We start from the raw sequence: 13019 nt of genomic DNA, 5'->3' as shown, positions 1-13019 counted from the left end.
CTCTCTCTCTCTCTCTCTCTCTCTCTCTCTCTCCCTCCCCCTCTCTCCCTCTGACCTTCATGGAACACTCTCTCTCTCTCTCCCTCCCTCCCTCCCCTCCCTCACTCAGCACCCTCTGTCTATTAAATAAATGAGTGAGTAAATTAAGCAAGCAAGCAAGCACAGAATTACAGTAGAAATTCAGTATGGCCACAGCACATTGTTGACTCTTACTGAACTTGCCCTGGACTAAAACACCTGTCTTTCTAAAGAAGCAATCCATGCTAATGCTCCAATACTTCTTAATTTATGCTCGTGTAGTTGGTTTTTGGTACCAGCTTAAAGGTCTTAACCTTTGTAGCAGATTTCATTTTGTTAGGTCTGACTCATTGCTCCAAATAAGAACTTTGGGGAACCCCTAGTATGTTATCCAGGATAATCACTTCTCTGTTGGCTTTATGTAAATCCACACATTTCATAGAAGCATGCCTTCTATGTCTTCCAAAACCTTGAAAGACTGTTGAACAACACAAACCTATGGCACGATCTTCGAAACCTCTCTCTAGGTTAATTGTGGCTTTATAATTTCAGTTTTCAGTCAGAATTGGTTATAATCCACTGAACTTAGGATCTAGGCTAAGTGTCTGTTATGTCCATAGAGATGACGTGAGATGTCATCAGCTACCTTGCTGAAATTGTGCACAGATGACATACCACATCTATCAGAGTTCTCTGATCTGCCAGCATAGGAGAGAGACAGAAAGAGACAGGTGCATATCTGATAAATTTATTTGTTATGAACTCATAATTCTTAGTGCTCAGTGCTTCCTTTAAAGATTAACAGTATACTGCAAAGGCTTTGCTTTTTTTCATTGCTCACCAGTTCTATTTTTATGGTACCTCTGAAACTCTTTCCCAGGATCGACAGCCATCTTGACAGGCCAGACCCTGCTTTCCGTGCCCATTTTGAAGATGACAGCCTTCTGACCTCTCCTATTTAACAAGATCCTTGGGCTCTCCAGATGACAGCAGCAAGCAGATGATCTCATTTGTCCCCATCACTTTAGAACACTCTCCCAGTTGGGCTGTGTCATCGCCCCTCTGCACCCTCCAACTTAATCTGCTCTTTTCGGCCTTACCTGATGAATTTTAGGAATTCATTGTCACCCTTGAGGGAACCCTAGGACCTACAGTGGTTCCCTGCTGTTAATCATAATGCCATTGGCCTGGCTTTCAAGGGCCTTTCTTCTGGTTACCCCTTTTTCCTAGTACCCACCACTCCCAAATGTTTTACTTGTGCCAAATAATTCTTTTTTTTTTTTTTTTTTTTTTTTTTTTATTAAATATGTCGATGTTTGCTCCTACATCTGCGATTCTCTCAATCTGTCATCTTCATGTTTCTGCTGCCTGTATGAATCTCTTCTACAGCACTGCAAAATTTAGCATTTAATTGCACACTGGTATTACATCATTCCCCTTTTGTTGGATGGGTTAATTTTGTTTCCCCCAGCTACCTGTTTTTGAGACCATATAACAATCTGCTATACAGTCTCAAAATGCTTTGTAGTGTCCTGGCAGATATCATAGTAGTATTCATTAAGAATGTGCTTGCTTATTGTATTCTTTATTGTAGTTGAAGATGCCCAGAATGGAATGTTTAAAGGAAACAGCAAACAGACAGTTTGGAGGGGCTATTTGGTATGTTATTTTAAATCAATTGTATTTATACAGTAGGTTAGAATAAAAGTATAAGTAATAAAGCTGTTTTACCTTGAGAGGCTTTTTGATACTTTTCCTCTCAGCCTAGCTTACAAGTATTAATGAGTGCCAATTTAAGTAACTGTAATGTTCTGATTTTGAAGCTGGTTGATAGATGTAGTAAATCTTTACTAGTTTTCCCAGCTGTAAGTTTTTACCAGCCATATGGTGTGGAAAGTGAGTTGTGTTTTTCCCTCTCTTATTTTAGACCACGGATAAAGAAGTCCCTGGGTTAGTGCTAATGCAAGATTTGGCTTTCCTGAGTGGATTTCCACTGACATTCAAGGAAACAAATCAACTAAAAACAAAATTGCCAGAAAATCTTTCTTCTAAAATAAAACTGGTAAGAGCATAGGAACTGAGCAGTGAGTATAACATATTTCATGTAATGCCCGACTGTTCTCTGTGGTCCATTTGAATTCTAGCATAGCTGATAGTCATAAGCAGAGCAGGTCTCTATTCTGCCACAGTGTTGTCTTTCTTTATGGAAGATCCTTACCCTTTTCTTTTTATTTGGACAAAAGTCGAAGAGTCTTACTTGGTTTACTGGATTCCCAGACAGAAACATGATTCATTTGTTTAACAAATGAGCTCCTACTGTGTCTCAGGTGCTGTTACACCTGCTGAGAGTATAGCAGTAGACAAAACAGACAAAAGCCCTGGTGGAGCTGACAGTGCAAGGAAATGGAAGCACAGGGGAGGGAGTAGGGGAGGTCAAACTCACAGTAAGTAGACAGGGACTGCAGCCTGAGCCTTTATTAAGAGCCTTCACTCATAGAGGAAGGATGCGTCAGATACTTGGAATTTTGATAACGTGAAAGCCTTCTTCACTAATAGCTAATTGAGCCACCAACGTATTTAGAACTTGTACCTATTAACTCCATATGTTTTTGTTTTTTTTCTAAAGTTTTTTTTAACATGTATTCATTTTTTTTTCAACGTTTTTTTTTTTTTTTTTTTTTTTTTGGGACAGAGAGAGACAGAGCATGAACGGGGGAGGGGCAGAGAGAGAGGGAGACACAGAATCGGAAACAGGCTCCGAGCCATCAGCCCAGAGCCTGATGTGGGGCTCGAACTCACAGACCGCGAGATCGTGACCTGGCTGAAGTCGGACGCTTAACCGACTGCGCCACCCAGGCGCCCCAACATGTATTCATTTTTGAGAGAGAGAGAGTGTGAGTCGGGGAGGAGCAGAGAGAGAGAGACACAGAATCCGAAGCAGGCTCCAGGCTCTGAGTTGTCAGCACAGAGCCCAACATGGTGCTCGAACCCACAGACCGCAAGATCATGACCTGAGCCAAAGTTGGATGCTCAACTGACTGAGCCATCCAGGCACCCCTAACTCTTAATGCTTTGATGCCATTTCTTAGGGTTGACTCTGGAGGCTGACCCAAGACATGCCTTTTCCTTAACATTTATTGTTTTCAAGCCACTTGCTCTATTGTGTGGGTGTTCTTTCCTTTTGACCTTATGTCAAGACGCCTGCGGTTCTGTCAGAAACATTCCGGGTTATGAAACATGAATGCCTTTTTCTTAGAACAGAAGGCATAAAGTTCTGGGCTCAGAAATTTTTAGGGTCTGGTTTTCTTGATTTTTCAAGGAAACATTCTTTAAATTCTGCCACGGTCAGGTTCCTGATTCTTACTTCCTTCTATTGATGTCGTTTAACAATTTAGAGGTGAAAGGGTAGAGATGAGGAAGCAATGGTGGGGAAGAGCAGTGATTGGAGAGTTCTTGAGTTCCTGTCTTGACCATATTTTTTATACTCTGCCCCACTCCTAAAGTTCCCTTTAACTTCTTTTCTCCATAAATGTACCACTGTTTTAAGATATACTACATCACCTCTGTAAGTGCGATGGTAATAGAATGATATTTATATTCTTTCTTTTTTTCATATTTTCCTGTTTTTTTTATGGTACCTGGAAATATGGTAGTGTGCAGCTAGATCAGGGTTGAATTATTACTGATCTTCAGTTATTTAAAAATAGATATTCCTCCTTCCTATAAGTTTTTTTGTTTGTTTAAATTGAAAAAGTTTGACATAACACTATGTAAATTTAAGGTGTACAACATGTTACTTTTTTTTTTAATGTTTATTTTGAGAGAGAATGAGCGAGCAGGAGAGAGGCAGAGAGAGAGGAAGAGAGACTCCCAGGCAGGCTTCACGCTGTTAGCAAAGAGCCTGATGCAGGGCCCAATCTCACAAACTGTGAGATCATGCATGACCTGAGCTGAAACCAAGAATCGTCTGCTTAACCGACTGAGCCACCCAGGTGCCCCTATGATATGTTACTTTAAATACATTTATGTATTGTAATATGATTGCCATGGTAGCAGTATTTATCACTACATAATTATAGCACAGTATTGTCTATATTGATTATACTGTGTATTAGCTCTCTCTGGCTTATTTATTACTCATTGCAAAGTTTGTGTTTTAAAACATCGGTCTTATTCCCCAGTCCCCCATCCCCTGGTAAATACCATTTTACTCTGTTTTTTATGAGTTTGACTTTTTTGGACTCCACATATAATTTGTCTTTCTCTGACTTGCCTCACTTATTAGTGTAATGTACTAAGCATTAGGTCCATCTATGTTGTAACAGATAGCAGGATATCCTCCCCTCTCACGGCCAAATGGAATATTACTATATTCCATTATGTATATATGCTACATCTTTTTTTTTTTTTTTTTAATCTGTTCACCTGTTGATGGGCATTTTGGTTGTTTCCATATCGTGGCTATTGTGAATAATGCTGTAATAAACATGGGAGTGCAGATGTCTCTTCAAAATCCTGTTTTCATTTCCTTTGGCTATATGCCCAGAAGTGGAATTGCTGCATCATATGGTAGGTTTATTTTTAATTTTTTAAGGAACCTCCATATTGTTTTCCATAGTGGTTGGACCAATTTACATTTCCACCAACAGTGGACAAGGGTTCCATTTTCTCCACGTCCTTGCCAGCACTTGTTGTCTCTTGACTTCTTGATAGTAGCCATTCTGACAGGTATGAGGTGGTATCTCATTATGGTTTTGATTTGTATTTCCTTGATGATGAGTGATGCTGAACATCTTTTCATGTCTGCTGGCCACTTTAATGTTCTCTTTCAAAAAATGTCTACTTAGTTCTGCTCATTCTAATTTATTATTTATTTATTTCTCCTTTTTAAATTGGATTTTGTTGTTGTTAAGCTGCATGAGGTCTTTATATTTTGGATATTAACCCCATTATCTAATATATGGTTTGCAAAAATTTCCTCCCATTCTTTAGGTTTTCCTTTCATTTTGTTAATTGTTTCTCTTGCTGTGCAGAAGTTGTTGAGTTTGATGTAGTCTCATTTATTGATTTTTTATTTTGTTGTTTGTGCTTTTGGCATCACATCCAGAAACTCATTGCCAAGATTGCTATGGAGGAGATCCTTCCCTTTGTTTTCTTCTACGAGTTTTATGGTATCAAGTCTTATGTTTAAGTCTCTGATCATTTGTAGCCAATTTATGTGAGTGGTGGGAAGGAGGGATCCCTCTTTTCACTGTTCTGCATGTGTTTTTCTCCCGTCACTTATTTTTCGTACTGATTTGGACAGATAAAAGCATAGATTAGCATTCGTTTCCCCCAATGTTTATTTAGCTTCTTGGCTTCCAAGCTATTGGTTCGAGAATTATAGACACGTGTAGCTGTACTTCTGACTGTTAGCTCAACTTCCTTATGCAGAAAGAATGACATTCTTGAATCTGTTTATATGATTCCAACTGTAATACATTTTTAAAGGAAAGAAGGTTCATGATACATCTCCATCCTCCACTCGGGTTTGACCACCCCACTGCTCTTTGGCTGCTGCAGGTGCTCACCAGTGCTGACGGCTTTTGGTGCGTCTGTTGGTGGATGGGTGTGTGCCACCAAAGAATGCCAATCCTAGTAGCAGTTAACCCTTCAGCAAACTACTTTGGGTATGGAGTGGTGTGTGCAGGTAGAAGTAGGGCGGGGGAGTACCTTGAATTGGACGAGGAGTACCAGCAAGCTCTGTGCTCTGTGCATGATGATACCCCCTTCCACCATTCATTCACCCAGCTGGAGCTTTATTTGGACTCCCAGACTTGTCTTTGTGGAGGCTATCACCCCCTCTGAGGGTCAGGCTGAGTACCCACAACATTCATTACAGGTCATTTTCCTGATGCCAACACCTGCAATCAATTTCAGGGATTAGAACTTCTGGTTTTTGGAGGCTAAAGAGAAAATGACCAAGGGGAACAAGAGGAGTGTATCAGCAGTTGAGGCCAATTCTTCGAGTGACTGTTTTTCTGTAGGTTCCTCTTCCTGGTTTTATTATGAATACCTTGAGAATGAAGTTTCCTGCCACTGGGTTCCTGTCACTCCATTTAGAGTGTGAGCTTTTAGTAAATGCTGTGTGCCAGGGAGTGTGCTAAGGATCACTGAGTGAATAAAAGCATTTAAGTAATTTTTGGGGGTGATCACTTCCAAGTAAGTGTTTATACAGTGTTGTAGGAACACCTGGGCTTTAGTTGTACTGGGGCAAGGAAGGCTTTGCAGAATAGAAGGAATCTTAGCTGGGCCCTGAACACAGCAGCCGTTCTCCTGGCAGAGAAGGGAGGGGGAAAGACCATTCCAACAGTAAGGAACAGCTTGAGCAAAGGACTGGAGGCCTATAAGTCAATGGTTTCCTGAAAACAAAGGCAGCTGGTTCCTGGAGGCTAGAAACCAGGCAGGGATTTTGCTGGTGCTGAGAAAGGGGAAAAGAGATTGAGGCCAGATTGAGAAAGATCTCCTGTTAAGGTGCCTGAACTTTATCCTGGAGACAGGGGGCAACCAGGAGCACTTAATCTGTTTCTAAGGAATGTAATAGGTGAAGGTATGGTAGGCAGAGATTAAGCAAGATGAGGCTGTGCAAAAAACCAGTTCAGCCACTGTGGCTATAGCCCGGCAAGATGTTCAGGTTCAGCAAGTGCCTTGGCAATGGTGCCAGTGATGAGAATGGTTCCAAAAACATCTGCAAGAAGTCCTCAGCATGACCTAGTGACTTATTAGCCATTGGTGAGAGGGAAGGAAAAATGAAAGGGGAAGTGGATGTTACTAGTGAAGATGGAAGTGATGGCTTTAACCACATTTGGAGCCTCCATGGGGGAAGCAAGTTTTTTGGAAAGGAAATCCAGAGCTTAGCTTAGGGCGTGTTATGTTAGAGGTGCTTTGTGGCATGTGGGAAAAGAGGGCTGTTAGACACTGGACTTCAGGACCTGAACGAGCTGGACCGTTTTGCCCTCCCAGGGTCCTCCAGGAGGACTTGAGGTGGGCCTGTGGCCTCCGAGCACCCAGGGCTCGGTTATGTCCTTTAGACCCTGCCTGGGCACGAGTGCCCAGGACAGGCACTGCCTGTTCACTTGTGTACCCCTCATGATTACCACAGGGCCTGGCACCTAGGGGGCCACTCCAGAAATGCTTGTGGAAGGCATGAGCAAGAAGAAATGCTGTGACTGAGAACATACCTGCCGTGTACCATGGCCTGGAATATAAAGGGAAATGTTTGAGCAATGTGATTATTCTAAGAAGTCACTTTGGGTTTTGGTACCATAGTCATATACGTACAACTTTGCATTTATCGTTCTGTTTAGAGCAAAACCAGAATCTCCTCACTCCCGAGGAGGGAAAGTAGGGTTGAGTGTAGTTGCAGTTGCAGAACAATAGATTTGAATTCATTGAAACTCTTATGTGGCCTATAGTTTTACAAATAAGTCTTTTCTATTAAAAGCTTTCTAGTTTGATGTCATTAATAACCCTTTATCTGTAGAATTTTTGTACATGATGGACACAGATTCACCTTTTGGGAAAGGAGATTATCCTTTGGTCTTTATTTTTAGCTCACTCTAAATCATTCTGTATTTTCAGTCATTTTTACTCATAGTGGAGTTTTCACTTGTTTTTTGATTTTTCGTTCACTTCTTTAACATATGTTAGAGCATGTGGAAGAATCTTCCCAGAGCTCTCAAGTACATTCTACCATTTGGTTTATGCTTCAGTGCTACTGGTTGCTGAGTGAGTGTGCAAAAGAAGTAGAGAACATGGACTTATCTTCAAGCTACTTAGAGTCATGTTTTGGAGACAGTATGTGTGCATGTGAAGTATTCAAGCAGCAAGACAAGACAGTGTAATATTAGGTATCGAGCAGAGTAGCAGAGGCTTCGGGTTGGCATTTAGAGTCAGGAAAGGTCTATGTGGATTAGAGACATGAGAGAAGTTTTCAAAGACTAAGAGCCTGTACAGATCCTTGAAGGCTGACCAGGGTGTTTGTTCCGACAGGAAGGACAGTGCGGGTGGGGGTGAGAACAGCATATTGTCCTACCTGGACTCTGTTCCCTCAAACCTCTATTCAAGGCACATTCAAGGTAACAGTAAATTATTGTAATACTGTATTGATGCTCATTTTAGTGACTTCCCTGAAATTACCTTATGCACCTGCTCTTTTAAAGGATAGTACCCTTTGGCCTGTTTTATTCCTAAAGTAGGCACTTCAGTAGATTAAACAAACAACTCTGGAACTGATTTTAGTTTTAGAAAATTCTTGAGTTGTCTAATTACTGGAATGAGTTTATTTTTCATTTATATTAGTTGGCATGTTTTTCCCCTAACCTTATGCCACCATGTATAGGTATATCGATCCATTATTCTAGATAATGCTATAGTAAACAAACATCCTGAAATCTCTGGCTTAAAAATAACAAACCTTTATTTCTCCATCAGGTTAAAGAAATGTCTGTTGTGGGTCTGCGGTGGGTGGGTGTAGAAGTTGTTCTCTCTTTGAGAAACTTATAATTTAAAGAACTTAGATGAAATGATAATTTCACATAAGAAGCTATATATGGAGGCAGTTGCCCATAGTTGCCCAAACTAGGAACTCCAGCCTTGGGCACTTACTACACCCACTTTTCCTTACCACCTCCTGTCTCCCTGCAGAAGTAATTAAGTGTCCAGGATTAGGGTGCCACCTAGTGGCTATCAGAGGATACTTCCTCCCGAACTTTTTCACCACTCACAACTTGATGGCAGCAGAAAAGCTTGTTTCAACATGTAAATAGTTCCTGAAGCTCTTTACCTTTCATCTTTCTAATTAGGAAAATGTCTATGAAATTTCAGAATGGTTTCCCAGACTACAGTCATTTCGGATAAAGAGATTAAGATAAGGATATTTACCCAATGTTAAAACACTACATTTATAAACATTTGGTGATTTTATATTCCAGGGAGCCCTCAGAGGTGCTGTGGGAGGCAGTGAGGGAGGAAGGGGTGGAGCAGGGGAGGCTGGGGTGGGCAGTGAGACTCAGTAGATGTCCGGATAGAAGAATATCTGCCCTGCCTCCCACCTGTCCCACCACATAGCAAGGTAGGATATGACAGCAGTGGGAGCTGACCTTTGGTGAGTGCTTAGTATATGCCAGGTGCCATTAGCGTGGAAGAAGGTAATCTGTCAGAAGACAGTATCCACTTGTACATGGACATGCCCATACACCCACACACAATTTGTGTTAAGGGGAAAAATATAAATGAAATTCTAACTTTAACTTTTAGTTTTTGGCATAAATAAGCTGATGAAACATTGAAAGATGAGGTAAATATAGTCATGTGGCATATACAAGAGTTCAAAATGAGCCCATAATGACTTATGTTTGCTCTGTTTTATAAAGTAAGAAAGGATGTCATAAATTAAGGAACTGGCCCTGTTAGAAGAGTCAGTTGGGCAGAAGGTTTTGCTTTCCAAGATTAGTAGTTTCCAATCCTCCCTACCCTTTAAGGTCTGAAAGCCTCTTTTCATAGGAAATTGAATGATACAGAGTTAGAACATGAAACAGCTCAAGGGTGGTGTGGACTCTGGTAGTGGTGGGAAAGCCTGTTTGTAAAACATGTTGATGTTTGTGATGTTCCCTTAGACATGATTTCTTTGAAAGCTTTGCCCCCAAAAGCGCTTTTCGTATGGAAGTCCTACAGTCAGTCCTGTCAAAGGTACTCCTCTTAAATGTGGGGCACAGAAGCCGATTGGAGACCCTGCTAACAGGCGTGCTCTCTGCCAGTCTGGGCAGTTACTTTGCAGGTTTCTCCCAGTAGAAGCAGATTGGTAATATTCTAGAACAAAGGTCACAATTGGTGACCAGTTGTGTTTTGTTTGAGAGCATGACCATCAAAAACATTCGAGTCAGCATTGGAAAATGGGGAGATTTCTTACAACACTCGGGGATCCTGGTGTCTCAGGATCTGGCCCCATTTGTCAATGTTGAGCAGTGGCTGCAGCTTGTGGATGGCCCTGAAATGTCCCATTTCCCACAACTCCACCACTCGCTCTGCTTTACATGCCTGGTCTCTTCCGTTCACTTGGGAAGTGTGTCTGGCCTGTTCAGGTCTTCTTTTGGTGATAATAGCCTTACTAGTTCATAATCTATATAAAGAGATACATTTAATCTTTAAATATATATACAATATGTTTAAGTATGCATCATACACTATGTATATATTTAAACATTAAAGATCAAACTGGGATCAAACGTGTCTCTTCTTTGAGGTTGAGTTTTTCTCCTGGTAACCCTTCTGTTATTTTACAGTTGCAATTGTATTCAGAGGCCAGTGTAGCACTTCTGAAACTGAATAACCCCAAAGACTTCCAAGAACTGAATAAGCAGACCAAGAAGAACATGACCATTGAGGGAAAAGAACTGACTATAAGTCCTGCATATTTATTGTGGGACCTGAGTGCCATCAGCCAGGTAAGGCATGAACCTGGATCAAGGGTTTAGATTGTTAAAGATTTGTAAGTCATTATATTAGAAGGAAGAGGATTTCCAGAGAGAGGAGTTGATTGGAACTTTTCTAATTTTCCAATCACTGCCATTGGTTAACATTAACCGAAGTGACCTAGAATCAGATCCGAGAAACTTCTCTCTTTAGAAAGTGCAAAAGGGGGCAACTGGGTAGCTCAGTTGGTTAAGTGTCCAACTCTTGATTTCAGCTCAGATCATGAGCTCATGGGTTTGTGAGATTGGGATTCTCTCTTTCTGTGCCCCCACTCATGCACACGCTTGCTAGCTCTCTTAGAATAAACAAACTTAAAAAAAATTAAAAAGTACAAAAAAAAGTTGGGTACGTATGTATGTATTTATTTATTTATTTAGAGGTGGGGAGGGGCGGAGAGAGAGAGAATCCCAAGCAGGTTCCACACTCCTGGAGGAGCTTGATGTGTGGCTTGGTCCCATGACCTGAGCTGAAATTAAGAGTTTGATGCTTAACCAAATGAGCCACCCAGGCACCCTTGTGTTGTTGTTTTAAATATGCCAAGTGTTTCGCATTTTTTTGTAATGTTCAAATGTAGGGCTTGGTCTTTAAAAGTCTGCCAGAGCCTGAGAGCAGATTGGGCAGAGGGATAGCCAGGAGGAGAAGGTATGACTTAAGTGGTATTTTACATCTTCACGTGTGAAATGGTTTTCTCAGTCTAAGCAGGATGAAGATGTTTCTGCCAGCCGTTTTGAAGATAATGAAGAGCTGAGATACTCCCTGCGATCCATTGAGAGGCATGCTCCGTGGGTTCGGAATATTTTCATTGTCACCAATGGGCAGATTCCCTCTTGGCTGAACCTTGATAATCCTCGAGTGACAATAGTCACACACCAGGTCCATGACTTTCCATGTATCATAAGGCTGTGGTTTTTCTGTTGCTCACTGCACCTTTACCTATCCCTCATTTCATTCCCCGTACCCTCCCCCTCCCCACCTGCATCCCCTTCATTTTTCTTCTCATCTCCCTTCCTTCCTCCCATAACCAAAACCAAAACAAAACGATTCTTATCCGCCCTCTTTTTCTCTTGCCTTTTTATGTTGTCATTTGCTTAAAAGGATGTTTTTCGAAATTTGAGCCACTTGCCTACCTTTAGTTCACCTGCTATTGAAAGCCACATTCATCGCATCGAAGGGCTGTCCCAGAAGTTTATTTATCTGAACGACGATGTCATGTTTGGGAAGGATGTGTGGCCAGATGATTTTTATAGTCACTCCAAAGGTCAGAAGGTGAGTGCCTAAGAGGAAGGGATGCCTAGCTTAGAAGTCACTTAGAAGTTATAAACAGTAGGTCAGGACATCGAGTATGCGTACTACTGTATTCAGTTTTGAGTGCTAAGCTCAGGAGAGTTAATAATTTGGGAGTACAAAAACTGTTCCCTAGTAGTTTCTTACTTTTCTGCCCTGTCAGACACCTAGAACCCACGTTCTAAATTATTCTATTACAATAACAGCAGAAAAAAGTAAAGTCACTATGAAATATGAAATCGTGGTTAGAACATCAGCAAAATGGCCAGGATAAAAGTGAGCTCACTTTTCTGCTTACAGCCGTGGATAAAATTTCATTTAAGGCAGTGGTCTCACTCTGGCTTTGAGAGGCATGATGGGGAAGTGGCTTTGAGCACAGAGCCCGGAGCAACGGTTGAGGACCGTCCTGGGCCAGTGACTAGATGTGGGTTTCCTGTCTGCAAAGTGCGGAAGCTAGAAGTACCCCTGTGGCGCTGTTGGAGGGAATCAGTGATGAGTTGGAGACTTAGTCATAAGCTTTTAAGTGCCAGAACCCTGCAGGTGGAAGTGCTAACTGCACAGAGCTACTTTCCTGTTGCTGTTTATGCTTCCCCAGAGTGCTCATCCTCTCCTCCCCTGTTCACTTGCCTCCTCTGTGTTTGTGGGGCTGCCACGCTGAGCTGCGGCTCGGCAGTGGAGACGTACAGAATCGGGGCCTTGAACGGCGATTTCCGTGCCGGCAGGTATGCCCTGGTGCGAAGAGTGGGAGTTCAGGAGGCTGAAATCCGGACCAGAGACTAATTCCCATCTGAATTGAAGTGAACTTTGAAGAACAAATAGGAGTTAACTAGATGAAGAAAGACACTCCAAGTAGATGGAGCACGCAGAGGCATGGAGTGCATTTTTTAAAAAATTAATTTAATTTAAAAAGTAACCTTGTGGGGCGCCTGAGTGGCTCAGTCGGTTAAGTGTCTGATTTCAGCTCAGGTCATGATCTCACCACTCATGAGTTCGAGCCCCGTGTGGGGCTCTGTGCTGACGGCTTAGAGCCTGGAGCTTGCTTCTGATTCTGTGTCTTCCTCTCTCTCTGCCCCTCCCCTGCTCATGCTCTGTCTTTATCTCCCAAAAATAAACATTGAAAAAAATTAAAAAAATAAAATAAAATAATAAGGGCGCCTAGGTGGCTCAGCCAGTTAAGTGTCTGACTTCAGCCCAGGTCATGACCT

At 41.8% G+C, this 13019-nt stretch overlaps 1 protein-coding gene across 5 annotated transcripts in view; it reads left to right on the top strand.

The window, feature by feature from the left end:
* Window positions 1–13019, top strand: part of GNPTAB (N-acetylglucosamine-1-phosphate transferase subunits alpha and beta) — a 72694-nt gene that overhangs the window by 38694 nt on the left and 20981 nt on the right. For 2 of the 5 annotated variants that reach the window (XM_060656608.3, XM_060656606.3), the window contains exons 6-10: window positions 1613–1677; window positions 1946–2080; window positions 10341–10502; window positions 11224–11403; window positions 11626–11796. In XM_060656608.3, the coding sequence (XP_060512591.1) occupies window positions 1613–1677; window positions 1946–2080; window positions 10341–10502; window positions 11224–11403; window positions 11626–11796 (713 nt within the window). Of the gene's footprint in view, window positions 1–1612; window positions 1678–1945; window positions 2081–9466; window positions 10140–10340; window positions 10503–11223; window positions 11404–11625; window positions 11797–13019 lie in introns of those variants that run through there. The other 3 variants (XM_060656607.3, XM_060656609.3, XM_060656610.3) reach the window with 3 other exon arrangements.

This window comes from Panthera onca, chromosome B4, assembly GCF_046562875.1.
Source record: "Panthera onca isolate mPanOnc1 chromosome B4, mPanOnc1 haplotype 2, whole genome shotgun sequence".
Lineage (NCBI taxonomy): Eukaryota > Metazoa > Chordata > Mammalia > Carnivora > Felidae > Panthera > Panthera onca.
Note: the sequence above shows the minus strand (reverse complement) of the source record. Positions and strands in the feature narration are given on the sequence as shown.